Source organism: Notechis scutatus, chromosome 5 (assembly GCF_049901735.1).
Source record: "Notechis scutatus isolate UNSWTSFEM ecotype Mainland chromosome 5, rNotScu1.2, whole genome shotgun sequence".
Taxonomy (NCBI): domain Eukaryota; kingdom Metazoa; phylum Chordata; class Lepidosauria; order Squamata; family Elapidae; genus Notechis; species Notechis scutatus.
This window is the reverse complement of record NC_142013.1, coordinates 51,380,552-51,404,832: the sequence shown is the minus strand read 5'-3', so window position 1 is coordinate 51,404,832 and position 24,281 is coordinate 51,380,552. Positions and strand designations below refer to the sequence as shown.

The window sequence follows — 24,281 nt, the reverse complement described above, 5'->3', positions numbered from 1 at the left end:
TGAGAAAATGCAGTCCTCAATGCATGACCACGATCGAGCCCAAAATTTCTGTTGAGATATCTATTAAGTGAATTTTGCCCCATTTTACAACCTTGCTTGCCTCGGTTGTTAAGTGGCTCACTGCAGTAAATAAGTTAGTAACCTGGTTGTTAAGTGAATCTGGCTTCCCCATTGGCTTTGCTTGTCAGAAGGTTGCAAAAAGTGATCACATGATCTTGGGACATAGCAATGGTCATAAATATGAACCAGTTGCCAAGCGCCTGAATTTTGATCACATGATCATGGGGATCCTGGAAAAGCTAACTATGAAAAACAGTCATCAATCCTTTTTTTCAGTGCCATTGTAACTTTGAATGGTCACTAAACAAACTCTAGCAAGTCAAGGACTACCTGTACATCAGAGGTGGTACTCAGCAGGTTCTGACCAGTTCTGGAGAACCGGTAGCAGAAATTTTGAGTAGTTCGTAGAACCGGCAAATGCTACCTCTGACTGGCCCCGCCCCCATCTATTCTCTGCCTCCCAAGTCCCAGCTAATCGGCTAGGTCTTCTTTTGTTGCCCTGCACAGGAGAACAGAGCTGGAAAGCAGGTTAGTGGGGGGGAGGGAATGGGGATTTTGCAGTAACCTTCCCCTGCCATGCCCACCAAGCCACGCCCACCAAGCCATGCCCACCAAGCCACACCCACAGAACTGGTAGTAAAAAATTTGAATCCCACAACTGCTGTATACATAGACCGGTGTGTCTGCTCATACACTTGTTCAAGTGGATGTTTATATTTTTCTTAATTAAAAAGGCATAGACAGCCAAATACATTTGGATGTGTTGCAATCACTTGTTAACTATCCACTTTTAAAGTGCTCTCTATTAATCTCTCTTGTTTGTCTTGTGAGCCACAGTATTGCAGTTCATAGTTCTATAAATACTGAATTATGATGAAGAGGATTTCAGCGTTTCAGAGAATCAAGCCTCGGGCATTTTGAGGACTGGAAAAAAACATGTAAATAGGGGACAAAAGACTACGGAGATGAAAGAAGAAGGATAAGTAGAGAATGAAGACAAAAATATTTTGAAAAGCAAAAAAGTGCTGATATCAGCCTGATAAGAAACTGAGTGACATGCATCATAATCTATTTTATTGCCTTAGGTCCATAATAACGAACCTATGGCACATGTGCCAGAGGTGGCACGCAGAGCCTTCTCTGTGGGAACACGAGCCGTTGCCTCAGCTCAGCTTTGCCGTGCATTCGCGCCGCCTCCAATCAGCCAGCAGGCCTTTGGGTCTTTGCCTCACATGTGCGGGGGTGGGGTGCATATATGGGGTAGGGTGCATGCATGGGCACACTCATGCATGGGGGAATGTGCACTCATGCGCAGGGGCAGGGCATGCGCTTGCATGGGGCATGGCCCATGCACAGGGTGTACACGCATGCACAGTGTACACACATGCGTGGGGATGCGCACATATTGCATTTTGGGGATGCACACACGCTTTGGGCACTCAGTGCTGAAAAGGTTAGCCATCACTAAGGTAATTCACTGAATTTCAAAAATATATGCAAAGTAATATTGTAAGATTACTTTGCATGACACATCATGTGTTGTGCGTATAAGCATACGATCAAACTAAAATTCTAATTACTGCATGCAACAGAGCACCTTTAGCTCCTCAATCTTAGGAAAAATACAGTTATTTGCATATTTTTAAAAATCCCCCATAAAGGATTCCAAATCCCCTTGATGTTCTCTTTATCTTTTGCTTACTGAGTGTATGTTGAATTACTGTGGCATAAGGATAAGAAATAGCCCAGTAACTATAGTGATAATGTGTTATTGATCCAGACTTCTGAGTGCTTTCTGTTGCCAAGAAAAGATCCATTTGAGGATTTTGTGGCAACAAAATTAGCTCTGATAGTCTGTGTTCTCACAATATCAGCAATGTGAGAAATAGGAGATTATTTATAACTGCTCAGCTACAGTGTAAGTTGATACTGTGTATTGTTTCATTTTGTGATAAGTATTTCCATTTCACTTATGAAGGGTTCTCATCTCACATTCCCCAAATGGGAGTGTTTGGTGATTTTTCTGATCCCTGCTGAAAGGGAAGCAGAAAAACAACAGCAGCAAAATCAAGAAACATTTTGTCGTTTTCCTCTTCATTTTAAGCCCCCAATCAACCCACTGCAAAACACCAGACTGAGCCTTCCCTTGCCTTTCTCCTTGCAAATTAATTTAATTTAATCTCTCATGATTCACTAAGGTGACGTTTAACAACTGCTGACTTAAAGAATGTGCAGATTTCAACCTTATCTCTTGTTTATTAGAATCTGAAATCCATCAGCAGAAGCAAGTGTAAAATGATAGAAGACAGTGCAGAAATCAAAGAAATCCTGGAGGGAAATGCTGTATTCTGCTTCATCCCATAATAAGCCATGCATTTGGCTAACCCAAATACAGTATTATGTACTGAGTTGTTGTAAATCAGCCTGGTTATCAGGCAATTTGAACCAGAAATATTGATAATGGCTCCCTAGGTAACAAAATCAGGTTCTGTTATGTTTAGTCCTGTAAGAAGAAAAAGTCATTTGCTGTCACACCACTGAGAGTCACACCCTCTTGTGGTCAACGGCTAGCTGATCAAAAAATTTCAATAGTTTTTATGTGTACAGTATTAAAAATTAAATCATGAAAGCACATGTCATGCACACAGACAGAGGCAACAGAACGTGTCCCTGTTTTTTTTCCCAAAGACATGACTTGCTCATTCTTCTTTGTACACCGATAAGTACAGTGTGTACTGCAGTAGATTTGGGAGGGAGGGGTGTTGGAATGAGGAAGTTTATAGCAAATTAGGAAACTTGGCACTTCCTTTAGAAGCTAAAGAAAAGAAAACCCTTCCAATTGCTTTCTTGTCTCAAGGTTCTGAGTTACGCGGGGATTTTTTTTTTAAAGAAAATATAATCAACCAAAGTATGATTAATACGTTTTAATTGAAGTTATGACTTTAAGTTGGAATTTAGTTGAGGATATCTGTATGGGTGTTTATTGAATATAATAGCTTGCATATTTTAGGTAATATTTTTATCTTAATGAAGAAAATAACTTATTTCAACAGTAAAGCATTTAACTAAAAGTATGTAGGAAGTTGAATGGTACAAAACTTTATTCTGATCTATTGTGTACAAGATGAGAATCCAAAGTTGTATAAGGTGGTCAAGGGACTTTGAAGATTGTGTTCTAGAAGGAGAGCCAGCCACTCCATCCTTCAGCCTCCTTATACAATCGAGGCCACATGGTGCTGTCCCAAAAGGGGGCACCATTTTGGAGCAGACACAGTTAAAGGGGGTGTGCATAAGCGCACCAACGTCCCTGTCCTATTGTTTCTTTTATATATTTTTTTATTTTTCTTATATGTATCCATGTATTCATAACTATGTTTTTACTTATACCTATTATCTTGTAAGCAATTGACAAATAAATAAATAAATAAAAATAACAACTAAATAATAAATAAAAATAAAATAAATAAATAAATAATTGCAGCAGCTTCAAAATGGTGCCCACTTCTGCGATGGCACCATGTGGCCTTCACTGTAGAGGGAGGCTGTTTGGTGGAGTTGCTCGTTCTCCTTCTCAAATGTGAGGTCCAGTGCTCCAGAGATGATGTTCAAGAAGGAAAACTAGCTGCTCCACCCCTTGGCATCCCTGAAGGCCATGTGGCATCATCCCGGAAGTGAACGCTGTTTTGAAACAGCCACAACTCATTGAAGCTGCTCACAAAATGGCACCTACTTCTAAAACAGCACCATATTGTCTTATCTATGTAGGAAGGCTACACAGTGGGTGACTACTTCCCAAAGATTTACTGAAAAGGTAAGTGACTGATCCAAGATGGAGATGGGGAAGAGGGTGTCAGACATAGTGGGGTAGGAAGCCAGCCCAAGGCCTATGGGGAACCACTGGGACGGGATGGGAAGGGAGAGAGGCTGAGGGGAGGTGCTACATAGTGTGTGTCAGATTTTTCAATTTCCAAACGGGTATTCAAAAGTTGTGGCATGCCTTGAGGATTGTAAATATATTTTGGTTACTTTAATATAATTTAGATGTGCTTGATAAGTACATAACCATCATAACTTTTTAACGTTTTGTTTATTTCATTTGCAGCAATCTTGCAATGAAGCCGTAAGGTTGAGCAGATTGCAAAGGTCCCAATTTTTGTTCATGTGACCATGGAAGTACTGTAGTCAGTCAGAGGTCATAAGTCCCTTTGATTAGTGGTGTTGTCATTGGGTACAGTTGCAAAATGAATGATTGTAAGTTAAGGACTATCCGTATGGGTATGCACAGCATTAGGCACCATACAGTAAAAGTCTCAGTACTTGGGCTTCAATGGCTTTGAATACTGGGGGGGTACAGAATTATAGCCATTGCCCCTTCAGCTTATGTATCTAATTATGGCATTAGATGCTGTTTGGGCATGCAGAAATTTGAAGATGATGACGATAGAAATACATGCCTAGATACTTAAATGTTTCATATGCTCAGTTGGATAGCTATCAATTGTCCAATTGTGGTTGAATGCCTTTAATAATACAGTAGAACCTCTGGTCATGACCATCATTTGTTCCATAACTTTGGTCGCAACCCAATTTGGTTGTAACCCAAACCTAATTTTGGAAATTTGACACTTAGAAAAAAATGATGTGGAAGGGAAAATTAGCCGTGAAAAAAAAATGTGAAATTTTTTGGTCAGAACCCAATTTGGCCGTGGTCAGAAGCTTTCATGACCAGAGGTTCTACTGTACCACTAGCTTGTTTTTTGAGTAATTGAGTTCCAGCATTTCAGACTTAACAATGAAATGCGAATACATGGAGGTTGGATCAAATTTCCATTTGGTACACAGAGAGAATAACAGCATCAGCAGCATATAAAGCATACATCAGCATTTTTTTTAAAAAAATAGAAATTGGTTTGCTAGCTAAAGTGAGAGGATGGAATTCGGAAAAGATCTGGACAATATCATTGATGTACAAATTAAATAGGGGGCAGATTGCACCCTTGTTTGACTCGTTTAGTGTTTGGGATTTGATCAGTCAATTCTTCATCAAACATTACATCTGCATTGCATTATCATAATTACAGAAGCTAGTGATTGATGGAGGAGGTTTCTAGTTTGCACCCAAACTCTTCCTGAAAGATTAAATGCTTTCAATTTTATAAATGCAACAGAAGGAACCTTTGATGGACTGACATACTTTGCAGAAAAGTGGCAAAGAGTGAGATATTGGACTACAGTAGAAAAACCTGGCCTTGGTTATTTTTTTGTGTAATTTTTTTTAAATTTTCAAACATACATCAATATCATTGCACGGATCATGTGGTGTCTGAGTGTCATTCATTTTGATACAAAAATAATATTGATACAAATGAAAATTACTGCATTAATCAAACTTATATGGTCTAATGTTATTATACATTATATATTTTTCTTGGATCAATTGAGTCAGCAAATTTTGGTTGAGATGTTTTGCATATAGTTTATTGATTTTACATAGTAAAATTTTTAAATGTAGTTAGCTGGGTTGGTCCTATCACTTTTATTGTACATTGGCATTGTGGTAGAGTTGGTCCATTCTTTGGGGATCTGTAGAGAATTGGCCGATATGAGTAAATAAGGAAGTTAAAATAGTGACCCAAATTTAGGTCTTAGTTTGGGGATGTTCAGGTCAGTCTGGGAGCTTTGCAACTCTTGAATTGAACAATTAGATTCAATATCTCTCACTGGGGCCAATCCAAGAGAAAGTTGGAAAATATTAGGCGTGTATCAAGATCCCAAGTATAAATTTGAAATAATACATGACAGAAAGTATCTCAATGTCCTTCCATATTAAATGATCCATTCTGGATCTAAATTATATTGTCACTAAGGAAGCAAAGTGCCAGAATTTGATGCTATGTTTAGATTGAACTGTCTGAATCAGTCTGTACCATCCCTCTAACTGGCTCACTTGTGTCTTTCTTCCCAGAAGAGCCTTGTGTCTTTCAAGATATAAACAGGTTTCCTGGGAATGGAGGCACTGCTGTCTCTGTCAACTTTATGGCCCATTTATTTGGAATGGCAGTCATGCTTAAAAGATCTCAGTTTTGAATAAGATTTAGTTTTGTAATGTATTATTTGTAGTACAGTGGTACAGATTAATCTAAAATATCAATCAGTTGAATCATGTTAATAAATAAGCTGGAAAAAGAAATTAAACACATAAGGGAATATGAAGAGGCATGCTTTCTTCTTACCTTATTTTCTCTTGGTTACTTTCAGCAGCAAGGTGCCACCCAGTATGTTGTAATACAGGTAGTCCTTGACTTACAACAGTTTGCTTAGTAATTGTTCAAAGTTACAACCACACTGAAAAACGTGACTTATGGCCATTTTTCAAACTTAAGACTGTTGTGACATCCCCGTGATCTCGTGATCAAAATTCAGGTGCTTGGCATCTGACTGACATTTATAAGCGTTGCGGTATCCCAGGGCCTTGGGATCACCGTTTGCAACCTTCTGACAAGCAAAGTCAATGGGGAAGCCAAATTCAATTAACAAATGTGTTACTAACTGAACGACTGCAGTGATTCCCTTAACAACTGTAGCAATAAAGGTTGTAAAACAGGGCACAACTCACTTAACAAATGTCTCACTTAACAACATAAATTTTGGACTCAATTGTGATTCATAGGTCAAGGACTACCTATATACTCTGTTCCACCCACTTCTAAATATTTAAGTGATATTCTATAACAATGATATTGTACTTTCAGTGATAGTTCCAAAAACCTCTAAGGTGCTTCCTTCATAAGCCAATGTTCAATTATATATCATTGACATCATAAAGCTTTCCAATATGGTAGTTTCCATATTGGATTATCTGATCTGATAATTCCCAATTAAATGTGGCAGCATCCATTGCAGAACAAATCCAATTCAGTGTTCTTACAAAAGAATTAATCTCTTCTCTTTTTTTTTTTTAGATTTTAGTCTTTTCTGACATCCCCCCCAAATTATTTTTAAACTTATTAAAAATAAGTTTAAAAAAATCATTTTTCTTTTGGACTTGAAAAGACCAGAAAATATTTTTTTTAAATCAAATTCCTCAGTCATAAAGGAAATCTCATCTTTAATCAGGCACAACCATCAAAGCCATTTAATGCTTCCAACATCAACTGCTTTGGAAATAAGTGCTTTTAAGTCTCAAATGACTATTGTTGTGTGACTCGCAATGAAAAATCTGCCTATGGTGTTCAGCCACGTTAAGGTGAAATAGATCAGCTTACAAAACATCTATAGGCATCTCATAGTACTTAAGCCAAGCCAATTGAATTGTTTCCAGGGTTTTTCCTTCCTGACATGCCCATTAGTTGTTTTATTTTCCCAACTGTTTCACATCCTCATGTAGAAGAAAACCTAAACATTTATTTAGGGCAGTGCCACACCTATTTTCATTGGCACCTCCTCCACACCTCTTCAGCAGTGAAGTCCTAGCTGGCTAATCAAAATAGCTTTCTGAAAATTCAAGTGCAGCTGCATGCCAGGAAATCAAGACACATGTATATGCAACAGCTGAATGGCTTAGTTTTCAAACAGAAATGGTTTTCAACTTCTTTTTTCTGCTTTAGTATGGGTAGTGTTGATGAACATTTGTTTCCTAGGTGCCTATTTCAAGGGAACACACAAAATAAAAAAAAATAAAAAAACTGTGCAAATCCCCACAAAAACATGACAAAATTTAAGTTTAAAAATTATTTGCTGGAGCAATGTGTGTATTCAGATGCACATGCAGTTTTGTAAGATTGGAATATCATATGTGTTTAATACGCATGCACTCAATCAAATAACTGATAACCTTCTGTTATTCCCTTGAATACACCAAACTGCTATACATCCTATTATTAGTATGTTTATATTCTTCAACAGTGCCATACTGCTTCTTTGCCCTTTAATTTAGGATGCTTGTTTTTAAATTATACTAGAAACGGTTGTTTTTCTTGAGTTCCAGCATTTATACCCTAGTGCTGCCAGTTCTCTTTTTCCAAGCTAAAATAGTACTCAACTAAACCTGAAATCGGACCTTCCACGCAGACTTCATGCTTCCTGCAAGTCAGGAATTTTCAGGGCATTTTATAAAAGCTGGGTTTCCTTTCTTTCTGGACAGGTAGTCCTTGACTTACAACAGTTTGTTTAGTGACTGGTCAAAGTTACAACAGCACTGAAAAAAGTGACATGACCAGTTTTCACTCTTACAGCCATTGTAGCATCCCTATGGACATGTGGTCAAAATTCAGACACTTGGCAATGGACTCACATTTATGACACCTCCAGTGCCCCGTGGTCATGTGATCCCCTTTTGCGACCTTCTGACAACTCAATGGGGAAGCCAGATTCATTTAACAACAAGTTCGATTAACTGAACAACGAAGGTGATTGATTTAACAACTGTGGAAGAAAGATTGTAAAATGGGGCAAACTTACTTAACAAATGTTTCAGAAACAAGAAACATAGCAACAGAAATTTGAGGCTCAATTATGGTTGTAAGTTGAGGACTACCTGTGCTGTTTTTTCTTTCCATTTTCAAAATTTCCACTTGCGTGATTTATTTCTTGGAACTCCATTATAGGAGTTACAACTGAGGGGGGGAAAATAGCCAAAGATACACGTGTTAGGAGAAAGGATTTTGTCCAATCTTAAGTGTTAATGAACTATCTTTTCCATTCATGTATTTTTGTAACAGGGTGTTAAAGTTCTAGCAACCTTAACATTGTATAAAACCGTACTTTTGTATTGTCTATTTTTTTCTTTAAGTTTTTTGAGATGACAAGAGGTTTACTCTGAAAGATTTAAAATCCTACAATTATGTAACATTTTGCATGGATATTGAATTAAAGAGTGATTGATTAATGCAATTAGAGTAAAGCTGTATACACTCAAAGTAAAACATGCCTAAAAATAAATGGAATGCTTAATAAATGGTACAAGCAGAAAGTAAGACCAAAAAATGTCTGAGGTTCCCTTGGTTGTTTTACATAGAAATACTGTAATACATGTTGGTATTACATTACACTATGGATGTGCTGATTGGGCCATGACAGGGTTTACTGTACAGTTTTATAAGCAAAGGATGCTATGTTTGTGGCCGAGATCCCAAAATGATTTGCAATGAGTGCTAAGTAGCAAGCTGTATGATAAAATACAAATGTGAACGACTTAAATGACAAAATTAACTGAAGTCTGGCTTAAGGTTTGGGCTTGGATTCACAGAGAATGAATAGGATAAAATTGCAAAACAAATATAAAAGTGAATGGGGTAAGGAAAGTTGAAAACCTCCTTGAAAACACAGTACAAACTTAAAGAAAAACAAATAAGTGTATGTACATGGTGAAATCAAATCTGGTTTGAAAGACTGAAAAGTGTATGAAGGTGCTGGTGTAAATTCCAGTTGTATTTTCTCATATATTCTCTCTCTGAGTTATTTTGCTTACTAATTATTATTATTATTTGCAGTTTGCATGGCATTGTTTTCCCAAAAGGAAAGAGCATTATGGGTATGGATATTATATGCCACAGAGAACAGAATGTGCACCTGCTCTTCACCTACAGCATAGTCAATCAGTCTAAATCAGATTATTTTCTGACCTTGAATGAATAAGACCACATTATAGTTCTTTACAATACCAAGTTCAATTCTTGTTTTTTTTAAAAAACCTCTTTTGGCAACTGTTGACTTCCTGTGTTACTAAGAAATGAATCAGTTGAAGGTTTCCCAGTACAGTATTAAGTCACTAATTAGTTATTGGAAAAAAACATTCCATATATTTTCTCAAGGTCCATTTTTTTACTTTAAACCCATCAGAAATTAAAAAAATAATAATCAAAAGCTGCTCCACCCATTACATTTCATGTCATTATATGAACATAAAGGGAAAGTTCAGACATTTCTAAATTTCTTAAGTAGGAAGTGACATTTTTCCTTCCTTTGTTCTTCAGGTTTCCTGGAGATTGCAATAAAATATATGATATTCTCAAGACAGGAATACATGTAGATTTGATTGGCTTGAACTAATGGAATATGTCTAGAAGTTATTTTGAAAAAGAGATCTGCATAGTGACCTTAGCTATATCAGCCTTACCTTTTATGCTCCAAAACAGGTTCTTCTTAGTGCAAATATATATAGTGCTGGTTTTTAACATAGGTTCTCATTTTCAAACCATAATAAACAATTCAGAGATAAAATAAATAGAATAAACTGGAGGCAAGGATTCAAAATATGCCATACTAAAAACTGTTTTAAGGTGTTTTAAATAATTATTTATATATCTTTGTAATAATTATTATATTACATTGCAGATGATCCTTCACAGAAGGTAGTTTAAGAAAAGAGGCGCATGTTATCCAAAACAAATGCACTGCTGTTCATTGATATAGAATGGGCTGAAGCTTCTAGTAGGAGATGCTTCCAAGCCACTGTTCAACCAGATTTCTTGCATGATCTGTTCTCGCCGCTCTATCCTTTCAGCCAATTCAGCTGCATCCAGGGAACAATAAGCTGAATTTGAAGTCCTGCATAAGCCTGTTAGTTCATCAGTAAAATCTGAATCAGAAGATTCCCCTCTCTCTTCCTCTTCCTCTTCTTCCTCCTCCTCATTGTTTTCATCAGCCTTCTGATTTTCTAGCACCTGATGCTTTTTCATCCTCCATAGCTTTATCACATCATCGCAGCAAGAAATGTGCATTACCAGAGCACAAAGTGTGAGCATTAGGCCAACGCAAACACTAGACACAAACAAGAGAGCAGCTCTTTCAAGGTGATCTGAAATTAGAAACAAAGATCCCAGACTAGAGCCTTATGTAGAGGTGGATGGGAATGATAATAATTTGCTGTCATTTCTGAAAAGCCCAGACTCCTGAGGCAATCTTTTCATATCTAAATATACATAATCCATCAGACCTTGCTAACATGTTTCTGGCCAGCAATATGGAAATGAAAATAAGGTACAATATTAAATTAAGTAAAATACTAAATTAAGTAAAACTCTTAAGTAAAATATGATTTTAGGTGATATAAAGAGATGGATCTATATAAGTTTTTTGTGCAACAGTATGAAAATAGTTTACTATTATCTTCTTCTGAGATTCCAGTTTTCTTACCTACAACTCTGGATGTTCTAATACAGGGGTCCCCAACCGCCGGTCCGCGGACCGGTACCGGGCCGCTGGAACAAGCCTTACCGGGCCGCTGGTTGCTGGGCGCCGCCATCTTTTTGGTAAAAAAGCAATTTTTCGTCAAAAAGATGGCGGCGCAGCGCTCGGTGAGCTTTTCGGGTAGAAAGCCATTTCTCACCGAAAAAGCTCATCGAAGCGCTGGCGCCGCTTTTTGGCGAAAAATCACTTCCGTTGATGTCACCGGAAGTGATTTTTCGTCAAAAAAGATGGCGGCGCCCAGCTGACGCCGGAACCAGGCAGCGGCGCCAGCTGACGCCGGAACTGGGCCGCGGCGTCGAAAGGTTGGGGATCCCTGTTCTAATAGATCCATTTTCCCCCATTTTTCAAGATCAGCAAAATGCTATTATCAGATATACTCGAGTATAAGCGAGTTTTTCAGCACATTTTTGTGCTGAAAAACCCCTCGGCTTATACTCGAGTGAGATTCCGCCTGAAAAAAATAGTGTGGAGCTCCGAGCTGGGCAGCAGCTTCCCTGCTTCCGTGTTTCCTTTGCAACTTTTAAGCATGGGGGTAATTGGAAGCAGAAAAGTTCTTGCATGAGGATATAGTTTTTTTCTTTTTTTACTGTTTTTAGGGGGGAAAGACCCACCGCCATGTGAGAATGCTCAGACACGAAATCTATCCGCCCGAAAATAAGTGTGTGTGGGCGGATTTTAACAGAGGGAAGATGTAGGGAGAAGGCAAAAGCGACGGAAGATCCTTCAGGGGAAACTGAGGGGGAGACTCACCCTTGGTCCAGATGAGCCCCTTCCCGCCCCTAAGGAAGCAGAGGCAGCCAGCAAGGGCAGGCAAGCCCCACTTCACGGACTCCGTCCGTCCTCGCCCCACCCACCCACCCACCCAAAGCCACCAAGTCCCCAATCGCGCAGCCCAGAATCGCCCACCCTCAGGGGGCAGCAACGATGCCCGGTGTTTCCCGAGACAAGAAGCTCCACCGTGCAATGAAAGCGCCTGGCTCTAGGCTCAGAAAACAACGCGAGCCGAGGTCGCTTCGGCTCCGCTCAGCTTCGTTCCTCAGCCCCAGCTGCTTTCAGTCCGCTCAGGAGGAGGGGAGGAGGTGGTGGCGGCGGCTCGCGTTGTTTTCTGAGCTCTAGGCTCTAGGCTCGCGGGCTCAGAAACAATGCGAGCCGAGGTCGCTCGGCTCCGCTCAGCTTCGTTTCCTCAGCCCCAGCTGCATTCAGTCTGCTCAGGAGGAGGAGGAGGAGGAGGTGGTGGTGGTGGCTCGCGTTGTTTTCTGAGCCCACGAGCTTAGAGCCTAGAGCTCAGAAAACAACGCGAGCCGCTGCCACCACCTCCCCTCCTCCCGAACGGACTGAAAGCAGCTGGGGCTGAGGAAACGAGCTGAGCAGAGCCAAAGCGACCTCAGCTCGCGTTGTTTTCTGAGCCCGCGAGCCTAAAGCCAGGGCGCTTTCATTGCACAGCGGAGCTTCTTGTCTCGGGAAACACCGGGCGTCGTTGCTGCCCCTGAGGGGAGGGCGATTCTGGGCTGCGCAATTGGGGGACTTCGTGGCTTTGGGTGGGTGGGAGCGAGGACGTTGACTTTAAGCGCTGCTGACCAAGTGTTTCACAAATACCAGTGGTACCTCCGTCCACCACCACCCTCCCTCTTTTGCCTCCTTCCTTCTGATCAATCAGGTTTTCCCAGTATTTGCTCACAGCTGCGTTTTCTCTTCTGCCATGCTAGGCGTTGAACGCGGGATTTCTGGTTCCCCTTACACGCGCGTGGATATGCCGCGCGGGCGTTTTCTTCCAAACGCCCCACGGGCAGAAAACACTGACTTTCATGATAGTGAGATCATTTCCCAAATTAATTGATTCACTAACCAAAGAAGAAGATGTTGATGACAGGGAGGCAGAGTCACTTCTCCCTTGCAAGAAAAAGCAAGAGCCGTTCTTATGATCTCTCTCTCTCTCTTCTCTCCCCGTAATACAGTCAAGCCCTTTCAGCACGCGCGATCCTTCGCCGCTTTGCACCTTGCAAATGCAAAAACCCTGGGATTTTGCATTTGCAAGGTGCAAAGCGGCGGCGGCAGATCGCGCGTGCTGGAAAGGGCTTGACTGTATTACGGGGAGAGAGAGAGAGAGATCATAAGAACGGCTCTTGCTTTTTCTTGCAAGGGAGAGAGTGACTCCTGCCTCTCACTGTCATCATCATCTTCTTTGGGTTAGTGAATCAATTAAACCTTTCATGATAGTGAGATCGTTTCCCAAATTTCCCTTAAATCAGGGAAGAAATCAGAAACAAACCTTTGGACTGAGAATAAACCTGTTCCTATGATGCCATTTTTGTTCACTGCAGTGTGAAAAGTGTGAAAAACACACTTCTTTTCTTCATCTTCTTGTTCCCTATTTACTGGTCTCTTTCAAAGAGGAAATTGTGAACATCAAACTTATTCTCAACTGTCCTAGTGAAAGTTTTTATTGGTATCTATTTTTATTTTTGAAATTTACCAGTAGCTGCTGCATTTCCCACCCTAGGCTTATACTCGAGTCAATAAGTTTCCCCAGTTTTTTGTGGTAAAATTAGGTGCCTCGGCTTATATTCGGGTCGACTTATACTCGAGTATATACGGTATTTAGCTCAGCCTGTAGCCACCAGTACCAGAAAAAATGTGAATTATCTCTTCAAGGATTTTTCCTCCATGGAGTTAAGTAAATCAAAATAATACTTTAAACACCTGTTAATTAGGATATTGTAAATAAATCAATGAAGTTTTAAATGCTGCAAATATTATGTGTAATATTTTATACTAATTCTCAAAAATGTAACTGCTAGCAGTAACAAGATTTCTCATCAGAACACAAGGATATGAAGTAAAGTCATCTACCTCTAATGTATGCAAATGTAGCCAAACTGCTGCTAATTATAGTTTCTTCCTTCTTTGGAATTCTTGATTCTTTTGGATCAAAATTTATATCTGTGAGAAAGGGAAAAAAAGGTTCCTAAATTAGATTGTAGTTGAACTAACTTTCCAAATGGAAAAGGAATGTGTATTTGTTAAATCACTAATTTAAATATCCTACCGCAAGCAATTACCTTCTTTAACATCTCCATGTTTCCATGTTGTCCAATAACACATTTTATGTATTAAACCAAAATTAATTTTAAATTTCTATTTTATTACATAACACAACGCATAAATATATGAGAATGTCCCTTAAGATAATACGTTGGTTTTACAACACAATTCATAAATACATGAGATTTATGATAATGTTTGTTTCCTGTTTTCCCTAAGAAGTGTTAACACTGTTGATATCAGGAAATTAATAAGAGGTTTCTTCACACCAAACATGTCCCTATTCAGAATTGGGGCACGTGCCCACCACTTGTGCAAGGGCTGCACGTGTGAGGGCTGCCAAGCCACAAAGTTTGGGGATCGCTGTTCTCAGCCATGATTCCCACCAACTAGATATGAGAAGAATTACTTCTTTAACCTAATACTAAAGTTATTTTATTTTATTTATAAGTTCTGCAATAAAGTTTTGTTCATGTGATAAACAACAAAGTCAATGAGGTCAATTTAGTCTTTAGTTAGTTTAGTTAATAGTTTTACTTGGCTCTGTCCATTTCTTTGTCTTGGCCTCATCACTTTTTGTGTTTGTTTTGCTACACCATTCAAAATGAATTGAACATTGACTCATCCAAAGTTCCATGAAGCAGGCATGATATTCCGCTCTGGAAAAAAAATCGGGGCCGGACAAAAGAGACCCCCCGCCGCGCGCCCGGGGAGCGCCCGCTGCTTTCCCTCGCCGGGGCCGGGCGGCGGCGTGTTGCACGGAGGCTGGTCTGTGGCTGGCCCAGCTCCCTTTTCCTGCCGCTCAGCGGCCTCCGCTCGCACCGCCCGGGCTCCGCTCAGGTATCCGGCTGGGGCTGTCAGGAGTTGCTACCGCCGGCGCAGCTCCACGCAGCTCCAGTCCCGCGTTGCCTCGGGAAGGGAAAGGCAAAACCAGGAGCCGCTGCTGCCGTTGCAAGCGCCGCCGCGGCTCTTCCTTTTGCCTTTCCTTCCTGAGGCAACGCGGGACTGGAGCCCGCGAGCCGCGCCAGCAACTCCTGACTCGGGGCCTCCGAGGGAGGGGAAGGAGGAGAAGAAGGGGTGGGGGGAAAGGAGGGGGCGATTCCCAAAAAAATCGGAATTCCGGTTTTAATAGGAAGAATATCATGCCTGATGAAGAGAGAACCCTCCTCTTTTAGATTATTAAACTACTCAAATGCTTAAAGGCAAATGTCCATAGCAAACAATTAAATTTACCATATTCATCTTCTTTTGGCTTCCAAGAGGGAGGAAGTATGGTAACCACTGGATTAACTGCTGCCAATATGAACCTGGGAACTGTACAGTTAAAAATTAAAAATGTTATCTGTTTATTTTAAAACACGTATTCTTCTCCTCCTACAGACAAAACTGGAAAGTTTGCTAAGCAGCTTTTTTCCTTCACACTTCATGTTTTAGAAGTCAGTCAATCAGGAATATTTATAAAGAGAAGTCAACTTATATACAGATATGTCACTTGTTGAATTGGAGCAGTGGTAGGATTCATTTTTTTTTTACTACCGTGGGCGTGGCTTGATGGGCGTGGCAGGGGAAGGATATTGTAAAATCTCCAGTCAGAGGTGGGATTTGCCAGTTCTCCTAACTACTCAAAATTTCCTCTACTGGTTCTACAGAACTGGTCAGAACCTGCTGAATGCCACCTCTGAATTGGAAGCTTTTATGCATTGCATTGCTGCTTCACTGCCAGTCATAAACTAACTGAAAATATATGAAAGTTCAATAATCAATAGGCCAAACTCCACAAGGCCTGACTAAGTTCAAAGCTATGATCATCCAAGAAGAATTTGGATCTGTCCAAGAAACATAATTAGATTTTTGCCAATGTGTTTTCTAGTCAAATAACATAAATTGTAAACAAAAATTTGCATTACAATTATTATTGTACCTATTTTATATTTTATAATATGGGAATAATATGAATTTTACATATACATGCAAGATGCCCAGCTTTTGAAATGTTGGTGTTTGTGAAATTTGTGGTTTCCATACTTTCCTTACCACATGCATAGCTGACATTGAGATATTTTTTCACCCCAGGCATGCATGGTCTTCCAAAGTTATGACTGTTAGCAATAATTTTACACCTTTGCTTTCCATAGCACTTCTTCGACAAGACTTCTAAAGCTGAATAGGAAAAACAATCTGAAAGGAGAAAGAAAATATGCACATATAAACTGAAATGATTTATTTGAAGAGATTACTGGTACCTGCTTGCAGAAATGTAAATCTATTAGTGCAGGAATAACACTAACTCAGAAAGCCCAACTAAATGAAGATATTGCTTCTGATAAAGGCCAGTGATGGCAAGAAAGAAGTGATTATTTACATAATTTCCAATAAATTATGGTTGGCTCTATGCAGCGATGGTATAAGAATGTATGATCAAGCCAATTATGTGGCCCCACCCAACACATTGGAGAGACAAGTAAGAAGAGATTTTGCTGTGAATGTGCAGACAGAATTAGAATAAACCAGTTCAGGACAGCTAAACTAATTATTAAATACAACAGTCCCAATGATAGAACTGTGGCAAAAAACAAAACCCAAAAAATCCCAACACACCAGGGTCAGTCTTAGAGTCAGAAGAATAATTTATATATGCTCTGGAGCAAATACAGCTTGTCTGATTTAGAATCATCGAATTTAAGAACAGAATCATTGCATCTTGGAATTTTCATTACAAATGCAGATTAAAATTCTAGACATTTTCCTAAGATAAAATTAATATATTATTCTAATTAATTTAAAATGAAAACATATTTCATTATTGATATGCACATATATATGTGCATATAATATGCATATACATATATATAAACTGATTATATATATATATATATACTGCTGAAGGAAAAATAGCGATGGATTCTCTATTATTTTTGCTTTAGATCTTTGTAAGTATCAATATAAGCATTTTTGCAATATGTGCCAGTAATTTACTTTAATTAATAAAAGGGGGAAATGCTTTCAGATATGTGACAATGACACCCCTCTCCTTCTTCTGCTTCACATAAATAAACACACAGAATTACCAAACCAAAATTGAGGTTTTGCTCTGGAACACTATTTGAAGAATAGCTTGGAAGAGATATAAATAGTTATTTCAAAACAAGCAGATAAAACCTGAAATTGGATTTATGTAGAGGTGCACTATTGATTCAGCTGGTACTTACAGGGACATGACAGGACTGCAAATATGTTGGGATACTTCCACACTGTCCAGAAAATGCAAACTATCTCCCTTTTATGCAACTTAAAATATTGGATTTCTCTGGCTGAAATGAGTAGGCTGCATGTCATTTAGATGAACTACCCTTTGTTAAGATTGCGATTTCTAATATAATCAATAGTATATCCAAATTCTTATCCAAGGATAAGAAAGGTCCATGCCACTTTTTAAAAAAAAACAAAGCAGTCCCATTTAAGTTGAAGATAAATGACGGGAATTAAAAGCAACATCCCCCCCCACCCACGTTTCATGATCATGAGTACAGTTCATTCTAAACCAGGGGTGGGCAAACCACGCCCGGGGCCACATCCGGCCCGTTGGTCTGTCCAATGCGGCCCGCCCTGAAAAAAAATAACTGCCATTGGTCTGTCCAATCCGCCCGCCCCTGAAAAAAATCGCCGGGCGTGGCGTATTGCCCTGTGTCGCGTGGCCCCAAAGCTGCAAAACAGTGCGGAGCGATCTAGGGGTAGGAAAGAAAAGAAATTTGCAAAGGCCTCGGCTGGGAGTTCGAAATCACCTTCAAGTGCGACCTCCCAAGGTGAGTCCCGCCGATCCCCCTTTTTTCCCGGGCTTCCAGGCTTAAACTTTGCAAAGGCAAAGCTTGCAGGCTGGAGCGTCTTCCCGCCGAGGAGCGGGAAAGGTTCCACCAGGCGGGGGGCGGGCTGCTTGGAGCCACCTAAAGCTAGGCCGCTGCTGGTGGAGCCTTGCCCTGCCTTGGTGCCCGTTTCCGGCTTGGCGGTCCTGCTCGGCGGCACTTTAAAAGCCTGCTCCCAGCACCCGAGCAACTTCCCAGCAACTTTCGGCTTCGTTTTAACTCGCGGGCGCCAGGCATGATATTCCGCTCTGAAAAAAAAATCGGGCCGGCCAAAGAGACCCCGCCGCGCGCCCGGGAGTGCCCGCTGCTTTCCCTCGCTGGGGCCAGGCGGCGGCGTGTTGCACGGAGGCTGGTCTGTGGCTGGCCCAGCTCCCTTTTCCTGCCGCCAGCGGCCTCCGCCGCACCGTCCGGGCTCCGCTCAGGTATCCGGCTGGGGCTGTCAGGAGTTGCTACCACCGGCGCAGCTCCATGCGGCTCCAGTCCCGCGTTGCCTCGGGAAGGGAAAGGCAAAACCAGGAGCCGCTGCTGCCGTTGCAAAGTGCCGCCGCGGCTCTTCCTTTTGCCTTTCCCTTCCTGAGGCAACGCGGGACTGGAGCCGCGCGGAGCCGCGCCAGCAACTCCTGACTCGGGCCTCGCCGAGGAGCGGGAAGGGTTCCGCCCGGCGGGTGGGGTGGGCTGCTTGATCGGGCTGCTGTGCGGCTCAGGTGTCTGGCTGGGGCTGTGAGTGAGTTGCTACCGGCGCAGCAGTTCGTGCGGCTCCAGTCCCGCGTTGCCTTGGGAAGGAAAAGGCAAAACCAGGAGCCGCTGAGCCTGAGCTCTCCGGTGCCGCTGCTCCCGTTGCAGCACCGCCGCGCTCTTCCTTTTTGCCTTTCCTTCCCGAGGCAACGCGGGACTGGAGCCGCGCGGAGCCGCGCCGGCGGTAGCAACTCCTGACTCAGGGGGCCTCCGAGGGAGGGGAAGGAGGAGAAGGGGGGAAGGGGGGCGATTCCCCAAAATCTTGTGCTGACCCGGCCCGTCTGTCAAATTTTAAAAGTCAATGCGGCCCCGAGCCAAAAACGTTTGCCCACCCCTGTTCTAAACCCTTGCAATTCTTGCCCATCTTTTGCAGTTAGTGGTTAGCGACCAGACAAGTGCCAAATAATGCTGATGGTTTTTATTTGGTGCACATATATCCAGCTGGAAATGAAAAGAAGCAGCCATCAAAGCAGGTCTGAAACTAGTGGTAAAACATCAGCCCTGGTCTGAGCTGCTATTTAATAGTCCAGCATCTGTTGTTTTCAAGGGTTCCATCCTTTAAGTCACCAATTAGCTGGGTTTCAGATGGGTTTTGACATGCAAATTATGCAGAGTTGTTGAAGCCATAAATTGCCCAAAGTTTAATAAAACTGACAAGTCTTCCTTTCTCTATTGAAAGCCTCTTCTATTTTCAAGTTCTGGTGTCTCTTCTCTACTACACAAAAGCTATCTATTCAATCGAATAACTACAGCCAATTATAGTGAAATTGAGGCTCCTTGGTACTCCAATGTGTATGTTAGTGAGCATATAATACTGGAAGGATATTGTTGGAAAGAAATATGATCTCAATTATTTTTGGTAAACAGCAGAATATTAATCAAAATTCTAAATACTGTGGGGTGGGAGCACGAAGGGTAGGAATGTGGCGTGTAGATTCTGGTGCAGATTCCCTTCTGCTCTTATTCAGAGCAATTTGCTTTGGGAGTTAATTCCCAGGACTAGCAATGGCTTCAGGGAAATTATTTTTAATTGGAATCACAACAATGGGAAGGGGTAACACCATCCTTTGCATGCTAATCGAGATTATTCTGTTCCCCTAAATGTATTAGGTAGAAAGGCTATATTAGAAACAATAAATGAAACCACATATTTAATGTTGTAAATCATTTCGCCATGAATGTGACACATTCATTAAATTATGTATTCTCCAATTCTGGAGAACCGGTAGCAGAAATTTGGAGTAGTTCGGAGAACCGGCAAATACCGCCTCTGACTGGCCCTGCCCCTATCTAATCTCTCCCTCCCAAGTCCCAGCTGATCGGCTGGGTCTTCTTTGGTTGCCCTGCACAGGAGAATGGAGCTGGAAAGCAGGTTAGTGGGATGGGGAGGGAATGGAGATTTCGCAGTATCCTTCTCCTGCCACACCCACCAAGCCACGCCCACCAAACCACAGCACACCACACCCACCAAGCCACGCCCACAGAATCAGCAGTAAAAAAATTTGAATCCCACCGCTGGTACAACCTTTTTCCATGCATGCTAAGTAGAGTATGTTTTAGGAGCATAAATTAACCTAAACTTTTAGCCAGACTTTCCATTTAATCATTTTAACCATTTATGCCATTCAGTAACACAGAAGCAAAGTGAAAGGAATGTATGAAAAAAGCAACATGATTATAAGGAAGCCATCATTGACTTTCCCAGGTAAATTTCATGTTATACCCTCACAGTTGCTCAATTCCAAGAATTCTGAATTGGGAAACAACTACAAGCATTCAACTCCCATGCCAATAGGAGTCAGGAAAGGCAAATCTTTTTTTTCCTCTGGGATAAAAACAGATGTTATAACCCTTAAATTCTAGAATAAAGAGTTCTCACTTAAACTTTATCAGCCTACCATATTGGGGAAGATAATCCATTTTTGTTGAACAGAAGTCCATCTCGTGGGCAGACCTGCCATAAGAGGCTGAATAGATGTTAAGAAATTTTGATTCATGGCAGTGTAGTTTCAGTTCTTCATTTTCACATACTGATCTAGTTTTATATTCACCTGAAAAAGAAGGGACAAAAAAACAACAACACTGAGAGAAAACTGGGCTCTTGAATAAGCAAAAAAAATATTACATGCAGGTCCTGTTGCCAGTTGTATACGCGGAGGCTAGTGTGCAGATAAATGGTGAAAGCATCACATACTTACTGAGAGATCCAGCGAAGTCAATCATCGTTCTAACTTGGGGTTTGTTAACTCATATGATTTTGTCTTGTGACTTACAGTGTTGACATCTTTTTTGGAGCAATATTTTAATGTGTATCTAGATCTATGGAGAAATTCCTTAATGTTAAATATTTTAATGTTGAATTATATTAAAATGTGGAATGTTATGATTTTTGAGATCTTTGATTACAAAATTGGAGCTTGAGGAATTGCTAAGTAATTATTGTGAGAAATTGGAAAAGTACTATCGTTTTAGGTATAAGGGATTAGATACAATATAACTGTCAGCTATCCATTACTGAAAATAGTCTTTTTTACCATTCCAAGAAAGGACACAATACATTTCCCTTTGGTACAGATTTCATAACTTATTAAAAATATTTCTAATTTGAAATATTCATATATAGGCGTTGCAGGTACTTTTTTCATAGGTAGTCTCCATAAATGTTTTATAGGTAGGTATTTATTATATGTGTTATATTTAGACTGTTCATAATTTGTTCCAGGTTTGCTTCTTATTATTTGTCACTAATATTTTTTACTTTTGTTTTTGAAATTAGTCGGATGTTTTGTATTTTTCAAACGTTGTTGTACAGTCAATTAAAAAAAGTTATTAGCTATGGAAAAAAAGGGACTACTCATAGTATTTGTAGCAGAATTATACACAGTATATTCAATTAGAGTACTCTTGATAAAGAAGCTGTGATCAGTTTTAGGAAATTCACATTTTATGCACTTTTGTATTCTATTTTTCTTAACTAGTCCCAAAATGTTACCCAAGATGTTACAGAAATAACTTCCTGTATCACTGTCAATGAGTTCGTTTCAGAGAAAAAAATATGTATTTTCATTCTGTACCACTGAGCACTACTGTGTGCCATACACAGCACTAGTAAAAGACAGAATGGAAATCAAATAAGATTAAGACCAGTTCCTATCATGTTGGAGAATTATGGCAGATGATTTAAATATTCATAACTATTGATACTCTTCACTATGTTTTATGTACCGTGTGCATTTTCTTGACAACTAGTTGGACTAGAAAAAAATAGGCCAAGTGTTTTCTTTGGCTCTATTCCAAGCTAATCCCTTAGTATACAGGACTAAGACTTTAAGGAAGAGAGAGTATTCACTCCTAATGACTTTGGGTACTGATAGGAAAATTGTTGTCTCTGGGTTGCATGCATCACTAAGTCCTTTTTTGTTCCCAGCATCTATTGGGGAACAACACCAAAAGATGTTGGCAACTATAGAGACTTTGCCCAGCATTTCTCACCAGATACTTAAAAAGAAAAAAAGAATTAAAATTTAAAGGGATGTCAGCAACAGCTCTAGCAGGCCTTCTCAGCTCCATAAATTACTGCATTGGACCAATGATGTTGCATGGTAATGGAGGTTGGATGCACCATCACTTTTCTACTAGTAAAACAAAACAGTAATGGAATTTAAATAGGATGGCCTTCCTTTGTTTTTGTTTTTTGCTTATATCAGGGGGTGTCAAACTCAAGGCCTGGGGGCCAGATCCGGCCTGCGGGTGCTTAGATCTGGCCCATGGGGCTGCCGTGGAAACAGCAAAGGACTGGCCCACAGTGCCTCTGCCACTGAAAACAGAGCTCAGGGGGGCTGCGTGTGGCCCTCCCGAGCTCCGTTTTCACTGGCAGAGCACAGGCCACCACAGGCACCCCCAACACAAGTAACATTGAGCTGGCCATGCCCACCCTGGCCACACCCACTTGACCCCCAAGGTCAAACACAAACCTGATGTGGCCCTCAATGAAATTGAGTGTGATACTCCTGGCTTATATTATATCCACTCAAACAGAAGAAATGTAGTTAAAACAGCTCAAGTTGTAAAGAGGAATCCACAGCCACCTGTGATAACTCTATAATTTTTATTTTGGGATACTACAATCCACATAGCATGCAAACCTATTAACTTATAATTGCAACATTATCATCTACCATTAGCCAGTGCTTCCTGCTCTGGGTGCCCTCCTGTTATAGGGACTCCAGTCATCAAAGTTCATCCTGGTTAGGGAAATTCACTAATCTACAAGATGTCCACATTGGGTAAGGGTAAACAAACGTTTTTACATGTGATTACAATGTTTAAATTTAGTCAAGTCAGGGCTTTGCAGAAATCCATGCAAGGATTTTTGAGTTGTTATTACAATTTAAACGGAAAGAAACATATATAGAAAAACGGTGTTTGACCATTCTGCAAATTACTTACTAGGTCGGCACTTAAAGGAGACTAGGAGGTATTTAGTGACTCCTGGACATAACTCAGATCCAAAAAGTCGACTGTTAACAAGGAGTTGGCAGTCTCTCAGGTCCTGGCATTCATCGAGGACTTTCTACAACCAAAAAAGTCTTTAAAAACACTTTAAAAAACTATACAACTATACAACAATGCAAATCCAGACTATTTAAGATCTATCATGACAAACTTTACCCACTGATTAACAGTAATAAATTTATCCATTAGAGTACTAAAAAAAGATTTCCAAAGCAAATTACGTGAAATATTATTAACAAATCACTACCAGAGATGTTTCCATTCTAAAAGGTAAACTTAAATATAAGAAGCCTTAATTCAAATCTCCACTACTGGTTGTTTTATGAACACCAATGCTGGAAAAACAGGAACCTGTAGCAGTATTAGAGTACCATTTCAGAAACTGTCATAGGAGAAGCAGTTTGAAGATCTACAATTCACTGAACTTGAAGTACATAATTAAACATTATGATTTTTTTAATTAAACATAATTACTTTTGAAATTACCATTTTTAATTCTCTCCAACCCCCCTAAATCAAGACACATTCAGCTACTAGTAAATGAAATTTATAACGAAAGCATAATGCATTTCTGTTATACTTGGCTGTTCTAAATTAATTTCTAATGAAGGGCTGTTTAAGGCTTCAAATATTTATATACTGTGGCTTTCCTACCATTATTAGCATTAAGAAGCAAAGTGCTTTTACCACTTTCTTCAAATTTCTGGAAGCCAAAATATTTAAAGTGGGCAAGGGATTATAATTTGCATGCAAACAAATAAAAGAGAACTAAGAAAACGTAGAAGATACATAGGAGAAAATTAAAAGAAATGTCCACAGAAATACAATATAGTGAAAATTACTACCTAATAATCTTATATTCTATATTTTTAATGCAAT

General features: G+C 40.2%; 1 protein-coding gene across 1 annotated transcript in view; it reads right to left on the bottom strand.

Annotated features, from left to right (window-relative positions):
- Positions 1 to 10,333: 10,333 nt before the first annotated feature.
- EVA1C (eva-1 homolog C) overlaps positions 10,334 to 24,281 on the bottom strand; it is a 40,064-nt gene continuing 26,116 nt past the window's right edge. The window contains exons 3-8 of the mRNA XM_087966715.1: positions 23,337 to 23,460; positions 20,786 to 20,938; positions 16,327 to 16,470; positions 15,526 to 15,606; positions 14,101 to 14,190; positions 10,334 to 10,858 (exon numbers count right to left, since the gene is read on the bottom strand). Coding sequence (XP_087822841.1) covers positions 10,437 to 10,858; positions 14,101 to 14,190; positions 15,526 to 15,606; positions 16,327 to 16,470; positions 20,786 to 20,938; positions 23,337 to 23,460 — 1,014 coding nt within the window. The 3' untranslated portion in view covers positions 10,334 to 10,436. The remainder of the gene's footprint in view (positions 10,859 to 14,100; positions 14,191 to 15,525; positions 15,607 to 16,326; positions 16,471 to 20,785; positions 20,939 to 23,336; positions 23,461 to 24,281) is intronic.